Source organism: Ctenopharyngodon idella, chromosome 15 (genome assembly GCF_019924925.1).
Source record: "Ctenopharyngodon idella isolate HZGC_01 chromosome 15, HZGC01, whole genome shotgun sequence".
Classification (NCBI taxonomy): Eukaryota; Metazoa; Chordata; class Actinopteri; order Cypriniformes; family Xenocyprididae; genus Ctenopharyngodon; species Ctenopharyngodon idella.
In genome coordinates, this window is record NC_067234.1 from 2,348,337 (window position 1) to 2,366,879 (window position 18,543).

Sequence of the window (18,543 nt, forward strand, 5' to 3'; positions counted from 1 at the left end):
AAAGGTTTCTTGGTTTGTCTGAATGATAGCATATGCTAGAAGAACATTAATTAAAGCAGAAACAAACTCTTCTGCTACAGAAAAAGAGTGCCTCACTGTTGTGTGGGCCCTAGAAAAGTGGCAACACTATCTGGAACAAAAATTATTCACTGTGATCACAGATCATTCCACCTTGCAGTGGGTCCTGACTTTCCAGAAAACCACAAATCATCTGTTAAGATGGGCCCTGAGGTTACAGAAATTTGTTTTCTTAATGGAGTACCGAAAGGGTAAGCTCAATGTTATTCCTGACACTCTCTCCCAGATTCCTACCACCACTGGGTGTGTGTCCTGTTCGAAGAAAGAGAAGGATGACCTTCCTTTCACTGCCGACCTCATTTAGGAAGAACAACACAAGGATCCTGAGATTGAGAAATTGTTTAAGGCAGTAGCAGAGGGAGACAAAGAAACGGAGGAGAAATATACGGTCTTGGAGGATAAGTTGTACAGAAAGACACAGGTGACTGATCAACAATTTCACTACCACATAAACATTCCATCCTCACTTACCTTCCAGATGTTCGACGCTTACCACACAAATCCTCTCAGTGGTACAGATATTTATGAGGTCTAAGCTATCTAAGCTATCATTTGGTTTAAATGCTGAGTGGGGTCATTTATTTATTTATTTATTTATTTTTTGCGACAGTTATTTAAACTGTCTGGCGTCCGAGCTAAAACTTTAAATTATGTGGCCACGCTACAAAGGTTTGGGCTTTATTAAGCTTAAATGCGGAGGACGAAATCCAGCGGGAACTGGAAAGTAAAGCGCAGTCCTACGTCACCAAACTAATTTGCTTAATCTTCACGGTACTTTAGACCAAGATGGAAACACACACAACAACAGGTCTGGGGGGAAAAAGTTCCTGGGACAAACTGTCTCAGGTAATTTTGGTGGAAATGCGTCTTAAGTGTGCAAACGACAATGATACAACAATCCAATAAGTCCCACCCTAATTTTTATCTTGTTTGATAAGCCATCTTACTTGGATATATGGCAGTGGGTAAAAGAAAAAACTTAAGATATTCTGAAAACAACTCAATTTTGCTTCTTGAGTTGTTTAGATGTTTACATATTTTTACTATAAAATAAGACAAAATTACTTAATATTTCTTACAACTAATGTTTAAATATTTATGAGTTCTAAGCTATTATTCTCATGTAAGACAATACTGTCAATATTGTTGAGATTTCTAAAAATTTTAGCACTAAAACTATGCAATTACTATTACTTTTTTTCCAGAAAAAAAAAATTACCCTGACTTTTCCGGGATCAGAACCTTCAACTCTGATGGTGATACCACCAATATTCACAATTACAAGTGCCACATAGGAGACTCTCGTGTCACCACGGTTTTCATTTTTAGCCAGGACTTCGAAAGCTGGAAGACTGTCATTTTTCTGACAGTTCCTGGTGACAACATAAGTGCAAGTGCCCATGAAGTTAAAATAACGCTGGTCAAATGTGCTGTAGTGAGGGTCGCCCATAGCCCAACACATTCCAAATGGTTTCTTCACACAGGTGGGTAAGGAACCCATCATCTGGCAGTCCTCATCCGGACTACAGTCGATGCTGAAGCAAGAGCGAGGCACAACTACAACAAATGGAGAAAACAGAAAATATACATGATGCTTAAAGGATTAGTTCACTTCAGAATTCAAATTTCCTGATAATTTACTCACCCACATGCCATCCAAAGTGTTTATGTCTTTCTTTCTTCAGTCGAAAAGAAATTAAGGTTTTTGAGGAAAACATTCCAGGATTTTTCTCCATATAGCGTACCTGTGACTTCAATGGCTACCAATGGGTTGAAAGTCCGAATTGCAGTTTCAGTGCAGCTTCAAAGGGCTCTACACGATCCCAGCCAAGAATAAGGTTCTTATCTAGCAAAATGATCGGTCATTTTCTAAAAAAAAAAAAATATATATATATATATATATACACACACACACTTTACCACAAATACTCGTCTTGCACCAGCTCTGCAATGTGCCACGCATTACATAATCATGTTGGAAAGGTCACACTTGACCATAGGCGTAATTTGCGGGTGGGACGATGCTGTCCCAACCACTTTTTGAAAAATCTCGCGGCACGGCTGTATCTAATACAAAAGAAACATCTCTAGTTGATTAGCAATTCATTCGTTTGTGTTAAATAATAGGCAGTCTGGGGCTGGGATGTGTTGTTTTTGAAATCATGTTGAGTGCTCATTGCCGCTGTTATCAGTGGTGCAACAGTGGTCTCTTGGCACTCGTGCACACTGCGCAGTCTTTACACGGACGAGCAATCTATCGCTTAACGCTGTTGCGGAGACTCTTTATTCGTTCCAGTGAAAACACAACACAAAATACACATAAATGTGTTTCTGCTCTTGATATACAATCACTGATGACCATTTTTGGTTTTAATAAGAAAAAAATAAAATACATTATACAAGGGCGGATTAGAACCCAGAACAAAAATCCTACCACCAGACCATCAGAAAAATCTGACATTAAATGCAGATCCATGTATACTTTCTAAATACTCTCGAGACAATATATTGTATTATAGTAGATGTAAGGATGAAACTATCATATTAAATATGAGGCCTATGTCAATAAAATTTGTGCATTTATTATTGTGATAATTCTATTACAATACACCACCCCACCAAACCATTCCTGTCCCACCCACTTTTTAAAACAAAGTTACGCCACTGCACGTGACATAGGTGGAAGTACCGAGCAAGTGTTTACAAAGCGAACGTGCAAAGACTAGTCAAATGGCCTTTATAAAAAAATTAAAAAAAAGGTAAAACAATGATGTCGGATGATTTTAAAGTTGAGATGGCGTTTTTTGCCCGACTGCGGTACTTCCGCCTACGTCACACGTGACCTTTCCCACGTGATTACGTAATGCGTGGTGCATCGCAGAGCAGTGCAAGATGAGCGTTTGTGGTTAAAAAGTATATACATTTTTATTTTATTTTTTAGAAAATGGCTGATTGTTTCGCTAGATAAGACCCTTATTCCTCATCTGGGATCATGTAGAGCCCTTTGAAGCTGCACTGAAACTGCAGTTTGGAACTTCAAACTGTTGGTAGCCGTCAAAGTCCACTACATGGAGAAAAATCATGGAATATTTTCCTCAAAAAACATAATTTCTTTTCGATTGAAGAAAGGAAGACAAACATCTTGGATGACATAGGGGTGAGTAAATTATCAGGAAATTTTAATTCTTAAGTGAACTAATCTTTAAGTAGCAAAGTGAGTTAATTAAGAGATTACTACTGTTTTAACAAAGTAATTAAGACCGCTGTGTTAGCTATTAAAAATGCATTATTGGACTATACAAGTGAAATTATTTGCTTAAAGGGATAGTTCACTCAAAAATGTTCACCCTCAAGTTGTTCCAAACCTGAGTTTTTCTTCTGTTGAACACAAAAGAAGATATTTTGAGGAATGTTGGTAACCAGACAGTTAATGGTAGCCATAGACTTCCATAGTATTTTTTTTTTTTTCGTACAATGGCTACCGTGAACCGTTTGATTACCAACATTTATCTTCTTGTGTTCAACAGAAGAAAAACTCATACAGGTTTGGAACAACTTTAAGGTGAGTAAATGATGACAGAATTTTCATTTTTTGGTGAACTATCCCTTTAAGACTGGCTATACTGCATTAACAACACACGTAAATGCTTTTTTAAATAAAAGGAGGAAAGTGTTTAATTGTGACATACCTGGATCAATGCATGGGGCTGGGGCTCCGTACCCATTCACTTGGTCTATTCCCACACTATAGACCCCAAAAGAAGCACTTGCATGGGTTACTTTGTGCCCACCTGCCCCAGGTTGGTAAACCAGCTCAGTCCAGGAGTACTCACTGTTTTTGATGACCCTCCACTGAATTTTTCCAGGTAAAGACAAGCTATCAAAAAGAATCCCTGCTTGTTCATTGGTCGGAACAATCAAGAGGGCTCGGTTGTCAAAGCCAGCTATCCCATCAAGTGTGTACGAAGAACAGAAATTGTTGTTGGGCAGAAGATTTACAAGAAACGGGTCGTATAGCACATTATTGGAAGTTCGCACACCATTAAACAGAAAAAACACCTGGATTCCACTGTCAGCAATGATGTTAAGACCATCTGGAAACTGGATTTTGTACTCTATGATCATACCACGCTGAAGTACATCATTTAATGTAGTACGGCCAAACTGAACTGTTACATTCGTTGACTGTGATGCCTGGATATAGACGCTGTCAAACTGGCTCTGGATGCTAAACGGAGCCACCAGGAAGTGAGTTCCCCATCTTTGCACCGGCAGGAGTTGCTCATAAACGTGATTGCACTTAGAGAAGCGCGACGTGCACATGTGGCCCGAGTACACGGCGATGGGAAGTTGCGAGGAAACGCGGGTTCCTGTCAAGTCTCCTTGGCTTTGAATTTGTACATTTTCGAAAGGACCCATCACCACAGCTAGTTTACTGCCAACACCATACAAGCGGCCTTCAAATCGGACCGCCGCTCGAAGGAACACTTCCACCGTGTTCTGCTCTTTACCGTTGACAAGCACAAACTCCTTCAGCATGGATGGAGGGGAGTTAGTGGGGGTGAACACAAAATATTCAGTGCCCCATTCGCTCATAGGGTAGACCAGGGACGTATCCGACGTGTATTGTTTCGAGTTTAGAGAGGAAACCGTTATGTCATTGGATGCTTGAATGAGGGCAGTATTGCGGGACCTCTTGGTACCAGACAGCTCGACTTCTTTGGGAAGGGTCACAGTGATGCTCTGACCTGCAGTCATTTGCACCTCCTGGGTGAAACGAAGACCAGGCACGTTGACCTGTACCAAGCAATCAGAATTCACAGAGGTGATATAAAGCTGAAAGAGCGGCAAATCAAAAGGGGATACATAGTTTTGCATAAATGCAGTGGCAAATTCTTGTCCCGCAGATCGAGCCTGGCAGCCATCTTTAAGAGGTCAAGAGAGAAAGATTGAGAGAATTAATTTCACACTTATAAGATATTTGTAACCAGACATTGTTTAGAAGACAGTGGTATTAAATAAGTTCATTTTTATAATAATATGTAATCAAAAACCTTTCGTGAATCATTTAAATTGAAGTAATTTTACTTCATTTATATATCACGAAATGTGTATTCATAACAGATGTTTTCATATTAAAAAATGTAATATTTCATAAAAAAAAAAAAAAAAATCCAAAAGATAAGAGCCTTACCCCAAAACAGAAATATCACAAAAACCAGTAAAAGTTTTGCTCCCATGATTAGCTGTAAATAAACATGTCAAATTGATAAAGAAGTAGTAAATTTCAAAATGCAAAATATTAAATATGGATGAATGAAAATAATTCTTTAATGCTACTTACCTTCATGGGAATCAAGAAATATTCAGTCTATCTTACGCAGCCTTTTAAATACCTATTATCCCCATCTCAAAACCAATCAGAGTTTAGATCCTGGAACTGGAGACATGACCCATTTAAAAGGATCCATTTTCTCCCCCAGGACATGAATAATAATAATATAACTTCCACATACAACAAGCATACAACCTTTACAAACATTTAAAACCATCTATGTTTGACTTCTAACACACAACAAATTATGTAAATAGTCATACAAACAATTTTAAATGAAATACTCATATTGCAGTGATTGTAATTTTGCAAATAAACAAGTCTGCAAAAAAATGTGAGAACACTTTTCAGACTACGCAAACAAAGCGCTATTTAATCCTGAAACATTGTATGAGCTTGTGATGGTAAATGATGAAAATGATGGTATTCATTACGTGGGTTTGAGGTTTCATCAGCATAACAAACTAGTTCTGATTTGCCAGCTCAGTAAAACACCTTCTACAGCAATCTGTCTCAAGTCTATGATATTCCTGAAGGATCTGTACAGCATTAACATGAATCCTTTCTAACAATTGTTGATCAAAGCATGCAAACAAGTCTGGTTGAGCCAATAAAACATTGGTTAATGACAGAAATGAACAAGCATAAAGTTTTAGCCTTTACTCATAAAACAGTAAAGAAAGTTAAAGGGGAATTTGCGATCTAATATCTTTTTCAAAAAGAGACTAAAAAGTTAGTCTAGCCATATGCGACACGTAGGGCTGGGCGATATGGCAAAAAAATAAAATCTCGATTTTTTCAGAACGATTGACCGATTCACAATTTCGATTATTATTTTTTTTTTTTACTGTTTAACTAGTCAACTTAAAAACTTAACTACAATATGATTTAAATAACATTCTCTTTATTAACAATCTGGTTAAAAAAAAGTTCCATTCCAAGTGCACCACACATGAAGTGATCAACATGGTGTAAATGTAAAACAATTTGTTAAATATCTTTGTAGAAATATGCCTGAAATATGAAGACAAATGTTGTACAAACTTATCTTAAACACATCCTATATACTCAGAAATAATATAAAATAAGAAAATGCTAAATATTTCTTAGCCAAAAAGTAATAGCAATAAATAACACAAGTAATAGGCTATTATTAACAGCAAATGCTTTGTAAAAACAGAAAACAACAGCAGCTTTCAGCTTGCCACCATCATGCAAACATGAAATATCAGACAGGTTTACAGTTTTTTGCATTCCATTGCGCTATTTGTCCAATTGTTTTTATGTTTGGCGGACATGTTTAGGTGTTGCACTTGTGTCTCGCGTCTTTTTTTGTAGCGTCTCGCCCATGAAACGGCATTCTAAAAACACGGCGGTCAAGTTAAAAAAAAAAAAAAAAAAAAAAGCTCAACTCGCATTTAATAACTCTGCTTTTTTTCTCATTCCACTGCTTGCGTCTCATTTAATAAAGCATTTCTGAATGAACAGTCGCTTAAGAATAGTGATGTGTTCTACGTTCATAGAGCGTCACATGAGAGCGGTTAATCATGAGGTCGGGATCATTTTCTTCTCCTAATACGGTTATCATTGCTGTATTGTCAACATTTCCAATTGTAACACTTGCTAACATTTTTATTCAAAATCGCGATTTCTCGATTTAAAAAATAATAAAACATTAAATTCGAATTAATCGAAAAAAATCGGAAAAATCGCCCAGCCCTAGCCACAGTTTATTACAGACTGTCATAAAGTATGGGAAAAGGCAATCCACATGGGTTTTAAGCATCAGAAAAGCCTGCAAACTTCACAAATACTATTATCAGAGCACACAAGAGAGGACGTCAAGATTGTAACCATGAAACTTCCTGCCTGGTTAGATTTTGTGTGAAAAGATATTCCCAGAGCTTCTGCAGAAGAGATGTATGGCAAAAGAGAGAGATTAACAAAACACACCCCGCAACGAAGACAGACAGAAGGAGAGGAAATAAACAGTTAACACTTTAGTTCACAGGTTTCTGTTGATTTACAATGGATTCCCTTGGGTCTAGACATAATGGAATAATGGAATGAACATCACTGTACATCTTACCCTCATTTACAGAAAAAGCATGGTGAAATACATAGTGAATAATGCATTATGCCACTGAGCACGAGGACAGCAGCACCCACCACTAAAACCAATTCAAAATGTACAGATTTAATGATAAAGCATCCTCTGAAGCATCCACTTGCTCTTTTTGCAGTTTTTTTCCCTAACTCACTCACTGCTTTTATTCTGCAGAGGTCAAAGGAGATTCCTATCCATTCACAAAGCAGGTGGCCATTCACTCATGTGCCGCTCTCTGGCTGCTACGCCTTCCTTCAAAGTGATCTGATGAAGAAAAAGTCAGTGGTGTTCTCCTGTAACACTATTCATTAGTTTCAGATCCCATTATATAACAACAAAGAGTGATTATATCTGATGTAGAAAGAAAATACTACAACAATAAACACATTTTGGAGACCTGTGCTGTAGTTGTGATCACTCTTCTGAGCAGGAATGTTCTTGATCATTTTTATTGCCACGGTATTCTTAATTATGCATAGAAACTATTGTTCAAATTTTTTAAAACGTTTTTGAAAGAAGTCTCTTATGCTCACCCATGCTGCTTTTTCCCAATCAAAACTTCAGTAAAAATATTGTAAAATATTTCTACAGTTTAAAACAACTTTTCTATTTTTAATATATTTAAAATGTAATTCATTCCTGTGATGGTATAGCTGAATTTTCAGCATCATTATTCCAGCCTTTAGTGTCACATGATCCTTCAGAAATCATTCTAATATGCTGAATTGTTGCTCAATAAACATTAAATAAACAAAGGTTCTGCTGCTAGATACTTTTGTGAAAATGAAAATTATACATTTTTTTCTGGAATTCTTGGATGAATAGCAAGTCCAAAAGAACAGCATTTATTTGAAATAGAAATCTTTTTAGCATTATAAATGTTATTAGCTGTCACTTTTGATCGATTAATCAAAAGTATTCATTAGTATAGGAACATTAGTTTATAAGCTGGTTCACCTCAGTCTTACGTCCATATTTGATGGACCTGTGATCCTCTGGCAGAACACAGCAAAGCTTCCCTTACGAAAAAGTAGAGCTATACTTTAAGTTTATTTTATGAGGTATACTTAAGTAATGTTCAAGTATATTTTAAGTATACTTTATGTAGTAGGCATACTAATATCAAAGTACTAGTAGTAAACTTGTGTACAACACTGCTTGGGACTAAAATAGTCCAATTTAGAATATAAAAAGTATAAGTTTAAGTGTACTATAAGTGTACAGTAGTAAACTTTAAGTGCACAACTAGTTCATGGTTGTTTCTCATTTGTACTGCATCTGTACTACAAGTGAACATAAGTATACTAGTAGTACATTTTTTTATATTATGAAAGTACACTGAAGTATACTTTCAGTAAACTACTAGTTTAGTAGTTTTATACTGCAAGTATACTTGTAAGTTTTCTTTAAGTGAACATAACATCATATATATATATATTATTTTTGCACTTTGAGTATACTACTATGTTCCTGTTTAGGTAATTTATTTTTTTTAATACTTGAAATATACGTTTAACTGTACTTTACCTATTTAAAAACATTTTATTCTAGCTTCATACTTCCTTTTTATCAACACTTGAATGTGGGTAAGTTTCATTTTTTTTTTTTTTTTTTAAAAGCAACATTTTAAACAAAAAGCTGAGAAAATTGCATTTTTGTCAAAGACTTTGTCACAATGGGATTCAGAACGTTGATCAAACACAGACGGAGTAGATCGAGGTCATCAACACCCCCAAAGCTTCACAGTCCTAAAGCTCGTCCTGGGACGACATTTTATTCATTAACGTTAGGCAGTTTTGATTTACATGCTGTTTAATGTTTGATGATCAAGTTATTTGACAATTTCGTGAGCAATCTTCTATCACTTGTTTCAGCTTCTTCTTGTCCTGTGTTTTTGATCCAGAGATTCTTTACTCTTTTAGAAGATGTGTAATAGTGCCCCCTACCGTAAAACAGTGAAAACACTGATAGCCTGAAAATTCAGTCAATGGAGGGGAAAGAGTAAAGTAGATTTGAAGTGAATTCCTATGTGCACTACCAGTCGACACAAAAATGCAGATACTCAGAATTAGGAACATATCTGTTTTCTTTACAAATCAATATTTTATAACAATGTGAGTATATAAGTCAGTATGTAAAACTATGTGGAAAAAAAGTATTTAAAGGGATAGTTCACCCAAAAATGAAAATTTGATGTTTATCTGCTTACCCCCAGGGCATCCAAGATGTAGGTGACTTTGTTTCTTCAGTAGAACACAAATGATGATTTTTAACTCCATTCAGACCTCACATACCGGATACTCAAGGCAGTTGGACATAGTGGTGTATTAGAGGTAAAAAATGATATAAATACTGCTCGGTTGCTCGCACAAACCGATCGTTTCGTGTCTTAGGACATCAATGTGTCGAGCAGGGTTTAATTTGGATTTGTCTGTGCATGTTTTTTTTGACTCTTATAGATGGTGTTCCCATTGACATGCATTATACAACTGACAGACCGCAACGGTTAGAGTTAAAAATCATCATTTGTGTTCTACTGAAGAAACAAAGTCACCTACATCTTGGATGCCCTGGGGGTTAGCAGATAAACATCACATTTTCATTTTTGGTTGAACTATCCCTTTAATAGGCTACTCAATCAAAAGATTAAACACAACTACAAGCCAAGTATTCTTAAAATACTTAATTATACTTATAGTATAGGCCAAATATACTTAGACTTTTTTGTCAGTAGAAGTCAAGTATAGGCCTACTTAAGTGCAATTTTAAGCATATTTCCGAGAAGTATATAAAAAGTAGACTGAAAGTATACTATATTATTTTTAGTTTAAAAGAAGTATACTAATATAGCACACCTGATTAAACTTCTTTTTCGTAAAGGTTTGCATAAAAAGGAGCATACTACCGGTACTTAAAATGAAGTTAACGCAACACACACAAAACTACATTATTACTTTAGAGTAAAGAATACAGACTTATTAGAGAAAATCCAAAATTGTGTTCTTTTTAGTTTTCTTTAATTAGTATTTGTTATGTTATTTCCTGTAGCTTAAAAAATAAAAGAAAATGTGTTTTAACAGTGCAGAAAGCTGCCATTTCCTTGTGCAAAACCATAAGCAACCTTACCACTTCCTGTAGATGTCCTCTGGGGCTTGACATTTTCACACACACACTGCTATCGGTCTACAGGAAAACCTTCTTTCTCTGACCTTCCTATACACACACACACACACACACACATACACATACACATACATACACAAACAAATTGCATGCAATGGCCAAACAACGGTTCTGGGTTTTCCACAGTATGTCATCGAAAGCATCAGTGGGTGAGTGAGGAAAGCACATTCTTACTAATTAACAATGTTTGTGTTCTTGATGCTACGGTCAATCAGGTTTAAAAGTTCTGATTGCAAGTTGCAACCTTATTGGTCTGAGCGAGGAAATGCTGTTGTATTTCCAGTGAGGATCTGGATAAAGAGAGAGAGAGAAAAAACAATCAAATTTGGATCAACACAAAAGGCAACTTAAAAGAGACAAAGCACAGCAGGGTAAAGTAAACACACCGTTAGGCTATTAAAATGTGTATTTAAAGGCTGTTCAATAAAATCCAACAAATGTAAATGCGGTGCAAATGGATATACATATACATACAGTCAACACTAAATACTTGTAAAGAGTCTAATCCTCCACACAGCTCTAAATACATGGTGTAATACTGCCATCTAGTGGTGATATATATATATATATATATATATATATATATATATATATATATACAACTCCATTTAGACCCTATTGGCTGGTCTGTGCTTAACAAATAGATGCTAAAATAAAATTGCTAATCTAAATACTTGTCGTCAATAATGGCTGTGCATTAAGAATGCATTGCACAAAGCTGCCAAGGCTCACATCTGAATATGAATAGCCCAAACTCACAGCTTACCAGCATTTACTCTGCACTAGTGTCATCAATATCATCTTATAGACTGAGGCTTCCTTTGACGTGGTTTCATATGGCAACAGGCCATGTATAAGTAGTTCAATATTCAGCAATTAATGCATCAAACTTGCAGCAGGTTGCATGAATATGAATGTGAACAGAAAAAAAAAAAAGTCTTGTCACTCAATGAAGAGGGGAATGATCTGCTGCATAGGCCAAAATAAGACCTATTGACTTTTTATCTGCATGGAACTATTAATACATTCACCAGCATTAGTCCAAAACCCAGGACCGCCCGTATAAACATCACTATATGATAAATAGCAGTTCTCAAGTGGATGGTCGTGACCTGAAACTGAGCTGTGTTTAGCTCCAATAAAACATTGCAAAAAAATTTTTAAACGGAAACGGTGGTGCGTTGAACAACCTGTTCTGATGACGCAAGAGTTGCAACAATGGCAGCTGAGAAGGCCATTCTTGGTGTTCTTTTTGAAGAATTGATATGCTATATTTTTACTATAAAACTCTTACGACAAACAAGTCTTCTAATATCTTAAATTGTTGCGTATACCGAGCTGCAGCGGACACATTTGTAAACGACTTTACTTGGACCCATTGTGCGAGCTGTCTCTTTAATACCGCGTGGTTTATATACATGTTGCTGCTGATTGATTTGAGATTTTTGACACACTTTTACCAAACAAGAGAAAACGTGCCTCAAACCCCGTTGCACACCGTTTCCAGGAAACATGTCGTTCAACCAGGAAACCGTAGCAAAACGTTGCGCAGTGGTTTGAGCTTGAACTTGATTTAAATAAGCGTGAAAGGAAGGGAGGGAGGGGGGAATCAATGCTAAATGCAACTAACAAAACATAACCATTTAATAATGCATAGATAGTAAATAAGAAGGCTTATAAAAGAGAAAGCATTAATGTCTTTCACCAAAACACTGTAGTTTTACTGGATGCAAAATCATCTGCCACTTCAGCTTATGTTATTATGGATACAATGAGTGAAAAAAAAAACAAAAAAAACCATGAAGAAATAAAATACAGGTTCACCTGCAACAAGGGAGTTTTGTGCAGATTTATGTGCAAAATCAAGGCACTTTAACCCCTTAAGTCACCCCCATTTTTGATAACAGACATGAAAATGCACTATACAAACTTAAATGATTATTCAAGAATGCTTTGGAGTACAGACCTAAGGTTGGTCTTGTTTTAAAGAAGACACTCAGCAGATTATTGCTGAAAATATTAAAGTAAATATTAAAAATATTAAAGTATGAAATTTAAATTTACTGTAAATCAAATGTACTGTACTAAACATTTTATATAAAATTCATATTTTATCAAATATATTTTACTCTAAAATTACTATCAAATGAAAGCCATATGTCTATCCAAGTTGTGTTCCAAATTTGAAGTTCATATCACAAAAATTGAAGTTACTATGAAATTTTGTTTAGGTGCTGTACCAAAAATAGCCACCGGGCGACACCGACGTCTATTAAATTTGTTTTATGCATTCTCCTGTTACAAACTTATAAATTTCTGTCCAAATATCACTTTTATCATGAAACAGACACCAGATATGGAACCGTGAGACTCAGACCTTTCCGACAATATGTGTTTTGTCAAAATTAGAAAAAGTTTTGACTATAAAGTAGCGAAAATAAATATTGTAATATGAAACCTGACCCAACCCACTAGGGAAGGAGCTTGCTAAAAGAAATTAAAGTACCATTTCCATGGTAACACAACATCCGATTTCAAAACAGTTTTCACAGGCTGAATCTTGAGTTTGTAAGCTTTCGAATGACACCTAACTTATGATGATTACTAAAATATGTAATGGAAAAAAAAGGCAATAAATAAAAAGAACCTGTGGGACAGTGACAGTTAAGGTTAATAAACCAAAAACAAATTATAAAGACAATCCTGCAGTTTTAATAAACGCATCAAAATAAGATATTATGAAGAATGTTGGTGTCCAAACAACATTGGACGTGTGTGTGTGTGTGTGTGTGTGTGTGTGTGTGTGTTCCACAGAAGGAAGTCATCCAGGTTTGGTACATATATAAAAAAGTTAATTTTTAGGTGAAATATCCCTTTAAACTCTACATTAACACTGTAGTGACTAATATGCACATTTTAATACACTGATTTCAAAAGTGAAAATCACAAACAGCTGTTCAGCAATGACTGAAAATGCTCAGGTGTTTCAAGAAGTACTAGTTCAGCCCTTCAGATTCTCTTACATCACAGTTGCAGTTCCCACAGAGGCCACAGGTTGCAGCAAAGTATTTGCTAAAGAGGGCAAGACTGCCGCTTCATCTCAGTCTAAGAAAGCGGAGCTTTTGAGTCACTTTTTGTTGAAATAAAAAGCAGCAAATCTTACATTAAAAAGGCAGTGTTATTTATGTTCAAAATATTAATAGTCTCATACATGTTCAGAATCTGTAAAGAACAAAGACTTTGTATCTCCAGCCTGAAAGTCTACATATAGGGCAAGCTGAATTTTAAAGGTTCAGGCTAGAGATGATTAGAATCGCAAACACACCCTCTAACTCTGATTGATACAATCCTCTTCTGGCCGTTCACCTAGTTAGATCAGGTGTGAGGTCGTGCCATATTTCACTCTATATCGTAACCTCAAATTTACCTGACACAAACACCTGCCTGTTGATTTTCAAATACGAAGTCTACAAATTAGCAAATATTCAGTCCATTTTTTTGTCAAATGTGCTTTCTGCTTCTCAGAGCTCCATTGAAATGCCTCAGGCTGTTTTTCATACTTTTGTCTCTAACCGTGAACTAATTGTTTAATGAAGCGCTTTAATATCTGAATGTCAATGCATCTACCTGTGCAGATCACCTAGGGCTCAGTCAAGGCATCATGGAAAAATGTGACCTGTTTTTCAACTCGGCTTGCAAACTCATTGACCCTGCAAACCTTTGTGTACTTGAACATACAACATGTACTAAAGCACATTTGCGCAGGAACCTGCTAGTTATGATGCAACCCTTGCAACTGGAAACAAGCTGCCCCCATTCTTGACTCACCGTTCCCTCCCCACACCTCCACAGCACACAAACACACAATAGAGCTCGTTTCTGTTTGTAGCTACAGCGGGGACATATCCAGACAACACTCCTCTCTGCCCTCTTGAATGGCTCTGTGGTCTTTGGGCAAAAGAGTGTGAAAAGTTTTCACTGAGGAGACTGTTTCTAGATCCTGATCACTCTCAAAACATCTGTTGTACTCCACTATCAGTGCATCAAAGCTAAAAAAAGTGTGAGCTGCTCGAACTAGCACGTTTATCACAAGCCATCTTCATATTTGTGCATGCAAGTTTTAAGGGTCATGATAGTGTACTTCTAAAAGTAGATAAAATTCACTTTTAACCAAAACAAGCATTTGAAAACTTGTTTCTCTTTCAGGGAGAACAGGGGCCTGTTTCAATAAGGAGGTTCAACCAACTCTGAGTTAAAACTTGAACTGTTGACTTACTCTGAGATGGGAAACTCGTTTTCGGTTTCAGAACAGCTAAATTGAGTTAGTTCAATCAACTCTGAATAGGTTGACTCAGGGTTAAGACGACTATGAAAAGCCATGATCAATGGAGCTCCGATATTACGATTCACCATGGCAACAGCACCCAACAAAAAGACGTCTGCATACTTCAGAGTCAATACAAGTTTAATTCTTATCACTGTGATAATATTAGAGGTGAAAACTGGCAGAAGGGTACGTTATTGAACTAATATTCATTTTCATTGTATCCCAGATGGGGGAAAAAAGCCTAAATAATAATAATAATTTAAGTGCATTTTTCTTATTTTGCAAATGATCTGCCAATGGAGTAAGAAATAACGTACTTTCTTAGTGATAGATGCTATTTACAGGAAGTGAAAATAGCTGTAGACGCTATTTACACTTAGTGAAAATAGTGATATATTCTATTTACCATGTAAAAGTAGCAGTTCTTTTGTAAATAGAAATTAAATGCTATTTAAACTTTATATTGGCAGATACATACTATTTGCACCTCAGTATTGTTGTAAATTAACAGAATGCAATAATAACAGTGTATATGATTTATTAAAATTATAAATAGGTCTACTTTTATCATTATTAAACACTCGTTAGGCACTTTACTTCCACTTTTAGAACATTTTCTTCATTTCTATAGAAAACACATGCCTTTCTGATGTGATATGTGATGGGAAAAGGGAGAAGAGCGAGCTCGGCAAAAGGCAGACTCGAACCCGGATCAGTCGCGTCACAAATTATTTCTACAAGCCTTATGCGCTACTGCCTACACCACTGAAGCCAGTGAATCAAGCATGACATTTTTGATCATTTTTATTTGGACATTGGCTGATAATATTACTTAAGTAAAATGCAATTAATTTAGATTCCTGCCAAGAAACAATACTAAATATCTTATATAATTGTCTTCCATAGAAAATGCATCTTGATTTAAAAATGTTTAGATATTTGTACTTGAAAAAATACAAAAAATACTCACTAAGAAAAGCATTTTTGCAGTGTAAATTAATTAAAGAGTTAGTTCACCCAAAAATGAAAATTCTGTCATTTATTACTCACCCTCATGTCGTTCCACCTGTAAGACTTTCGTTCATCTTCAGAACACAAATGAAGATATTTTTGATGAAACAAACAGTTAATGTGACTACAGTGGTTCAACCTTAATGTTATGAAGTGACGAGAATACTTTTTGTGCGCCTTTATTCAACAATATCTAGTGATGGGCGATTTCAAAACACTGCTTCATGAAGCTTCGAAGCTTTACAAATCATTTGTTTCGAATCAGTAGTTCGGAGCGTGTATCAAACTGCCAAAGTCACGTGATTTCAGTAAACAAGGCTTCGTGTTTCGAAATCTCAATGGTTCACCACTGGGGGGCGTGACTTTGGCAGTTTGACAGACTTTGTGTTGAAGATGAACAAAGGTCTTACAGGTGTAGAATGACATGAGGGTGAGTAATTAATGACAGAATTTAATTAATGACATAATAACTGACTCTGAGTATAAATTACCTCCCTTTCAGAAACGGGCTTGACTTACCCTGCTTTCTCGTGTTTGACATACCTCGCACTCTAAAACGGAAAACCCAGAGATTCCTTCATTGTAGGGTTTACATACTCAGAGTTTCCACTTAACCTCCTTTCTGAAACAGGCCCCAGAGCATAAAGATTCATGACTCATCCTGAATCAAATCAAACATATGACTCATCCTGAATTAATCAAACATATGAGATTGTCCCACCACTTTTACCTACCTGTCTCATACTAGCAATACCAGGAAGCAAATAACTGCTCATGGCTTTAACACAAACTAAAGTCTACTTCCTGTTTCAATAGGAAATATGCAAACACGGGAAAGAAAACTATCCCCAACACAAGACAACTCGTCTTCAAGGGTAAGCATCTCTACAACAGCGTTTAGGGATATATGCTAAAATAAAAAAAAATAAATAAAAAAAGTTGAGAATAAAATTGGTAACATTATGAAGATAATTATGAACATAATTTAATAATAGGCCTTTTAGGAGAATATTGTCACAGTTTCAAATCATGAAAACTCATCAACAATTATTTTTAAATTACATTATGAGATTAATTTTGCAGCATTTTATACTTTTCTGTGTATGTAGGTGTGATTTTAACTAGATTAAATTTATAATAAATTATAATTTAAATAATTCAATTTAAATTATGTTTCAAAGTTTTGAGTCAGTGAGATTTTTTTTCAGCAAGGATGCATTATTGATCAAAAATGACAGTAAAAACATTTACAATGTTACAAAAGATTTATATTACAGATCAATGTTCTTTTAAATGTTCTATTCATCAAATAATCCTGGAAAACTGTATCACCATTTCCACAAAATTATTAATCAGCACAACTTTTTTCAACATTGATAATAAAAAAATATTTCTTGAGCATCAAAACAGCATGTTAGAATGATTTCTGAAGGATCATGTGACACTTAAGACTGGAGTAAGGATGTTGAAAATTCAGGAACAAATTATTACACTTGCATATTAAAATAGAAAATAGTTATTTTAAATTGTAATAATATTTCACAATATTGCAGTTATTACTGTTTTTTGATCAAATAAATGCAGCCTTGGTGAGATGAAGAGACTTAAAAAAAAAAAAAAAAAAAAAACATATCAAAACTTATCAAACTTTTGGAGGTAGTGTATATTTATTTATTTTAACAGCACTAAAACACCATCTGAACTGTTAACAAAATCCGACAAAAGAGACTTTTCTTTAACATTGTCAAATCTGGCAAACTCATGACAAGCAGGAAGTCCAGGAACTAATTCTATAGAAAAAAATCCAGTGTGATTGATTAATTATTTTGAGAATACAGCAGAATACAAGATCTCATATACTGTAGTTCTCATAGTTATTGACTTTATATGCCTCCTTTCTTTGGAAGAGATCAACAGTGCCGTGTAACTTTTCAAACTAACTGTTTATCAGATCACCAGTGACTCAGAGGCTTAAGTCACGTATCCAAGAGTGACAAATAACAATGCATTTCGTAAAGCCAACTTTCAAAACAAGTGTGGGCCTAACATAACTGGTTCTTTAGCTTCTCAACAGCTGTATGAATGCCAGCAGAACCAGTCGTACCTTTGCTGATATCAGCTGAAAAATCCGTTAGAAAGGGCACGGGTGGAGCCCTGCGGGTAAGTGTTATTTTGGCACTGTAAAGTAGCTGAGGAACAACACCTTTGCCTACAGGTCTTCAGCAATCTTTCCTCAGTCAACTAGAAGAAAGAGACATGAGTGAGTCAGATGCATAACCGATACTCAAAACAACATCATATCATGGCGTCAAGGAGTCAAATCAGCCATCTTCAAGGATCACATATTCTCAAAGCATACCATGTAGAAATGGAGATTAAAAAAAAACAAACAAAAAACAAACATTGTTTTAAGGAATAGTTATTTGATATGGAAGCTTGTTTCTACTACAGAATTAAAAAAAGGTTATTGTCTTTTTATCCCACAATTCCAACCTGATCTCA

The 18,543-nt window shown here is 35.6% G+C and overlaps 1 protein-coding gene across 1 annotated transcript in view; it reads left to right on the plus strand.

Annotated features, from left to right (window-relative positions):
* The first annotated feature begins 10,661 nt into the window (after window positions 1-10,661).
* The window catches only part of si:dkey-262k9.2 (uncharacterized), a 40,344-nt gene continuing 32,462 nt past the window's right edge, over window positions 10,662-18,543 (plus strand). Inside the window, exons 1-2 of the mRNA XM_051862626.1 lie at window positions 10,662-10,852; window positions 16,858-16,916. Of these exons, the coding sequence (XP_051718586.1) occupies window positions 10,798-10,852; window positions 16,858-16,916 (114 nt within the window). The 5' untranslated portion in view covers window positions 10,662-10,797. The remainder of the gene's footprint in view (window positions 10,853-16,857; window positions 16,917-18,543) is intronic.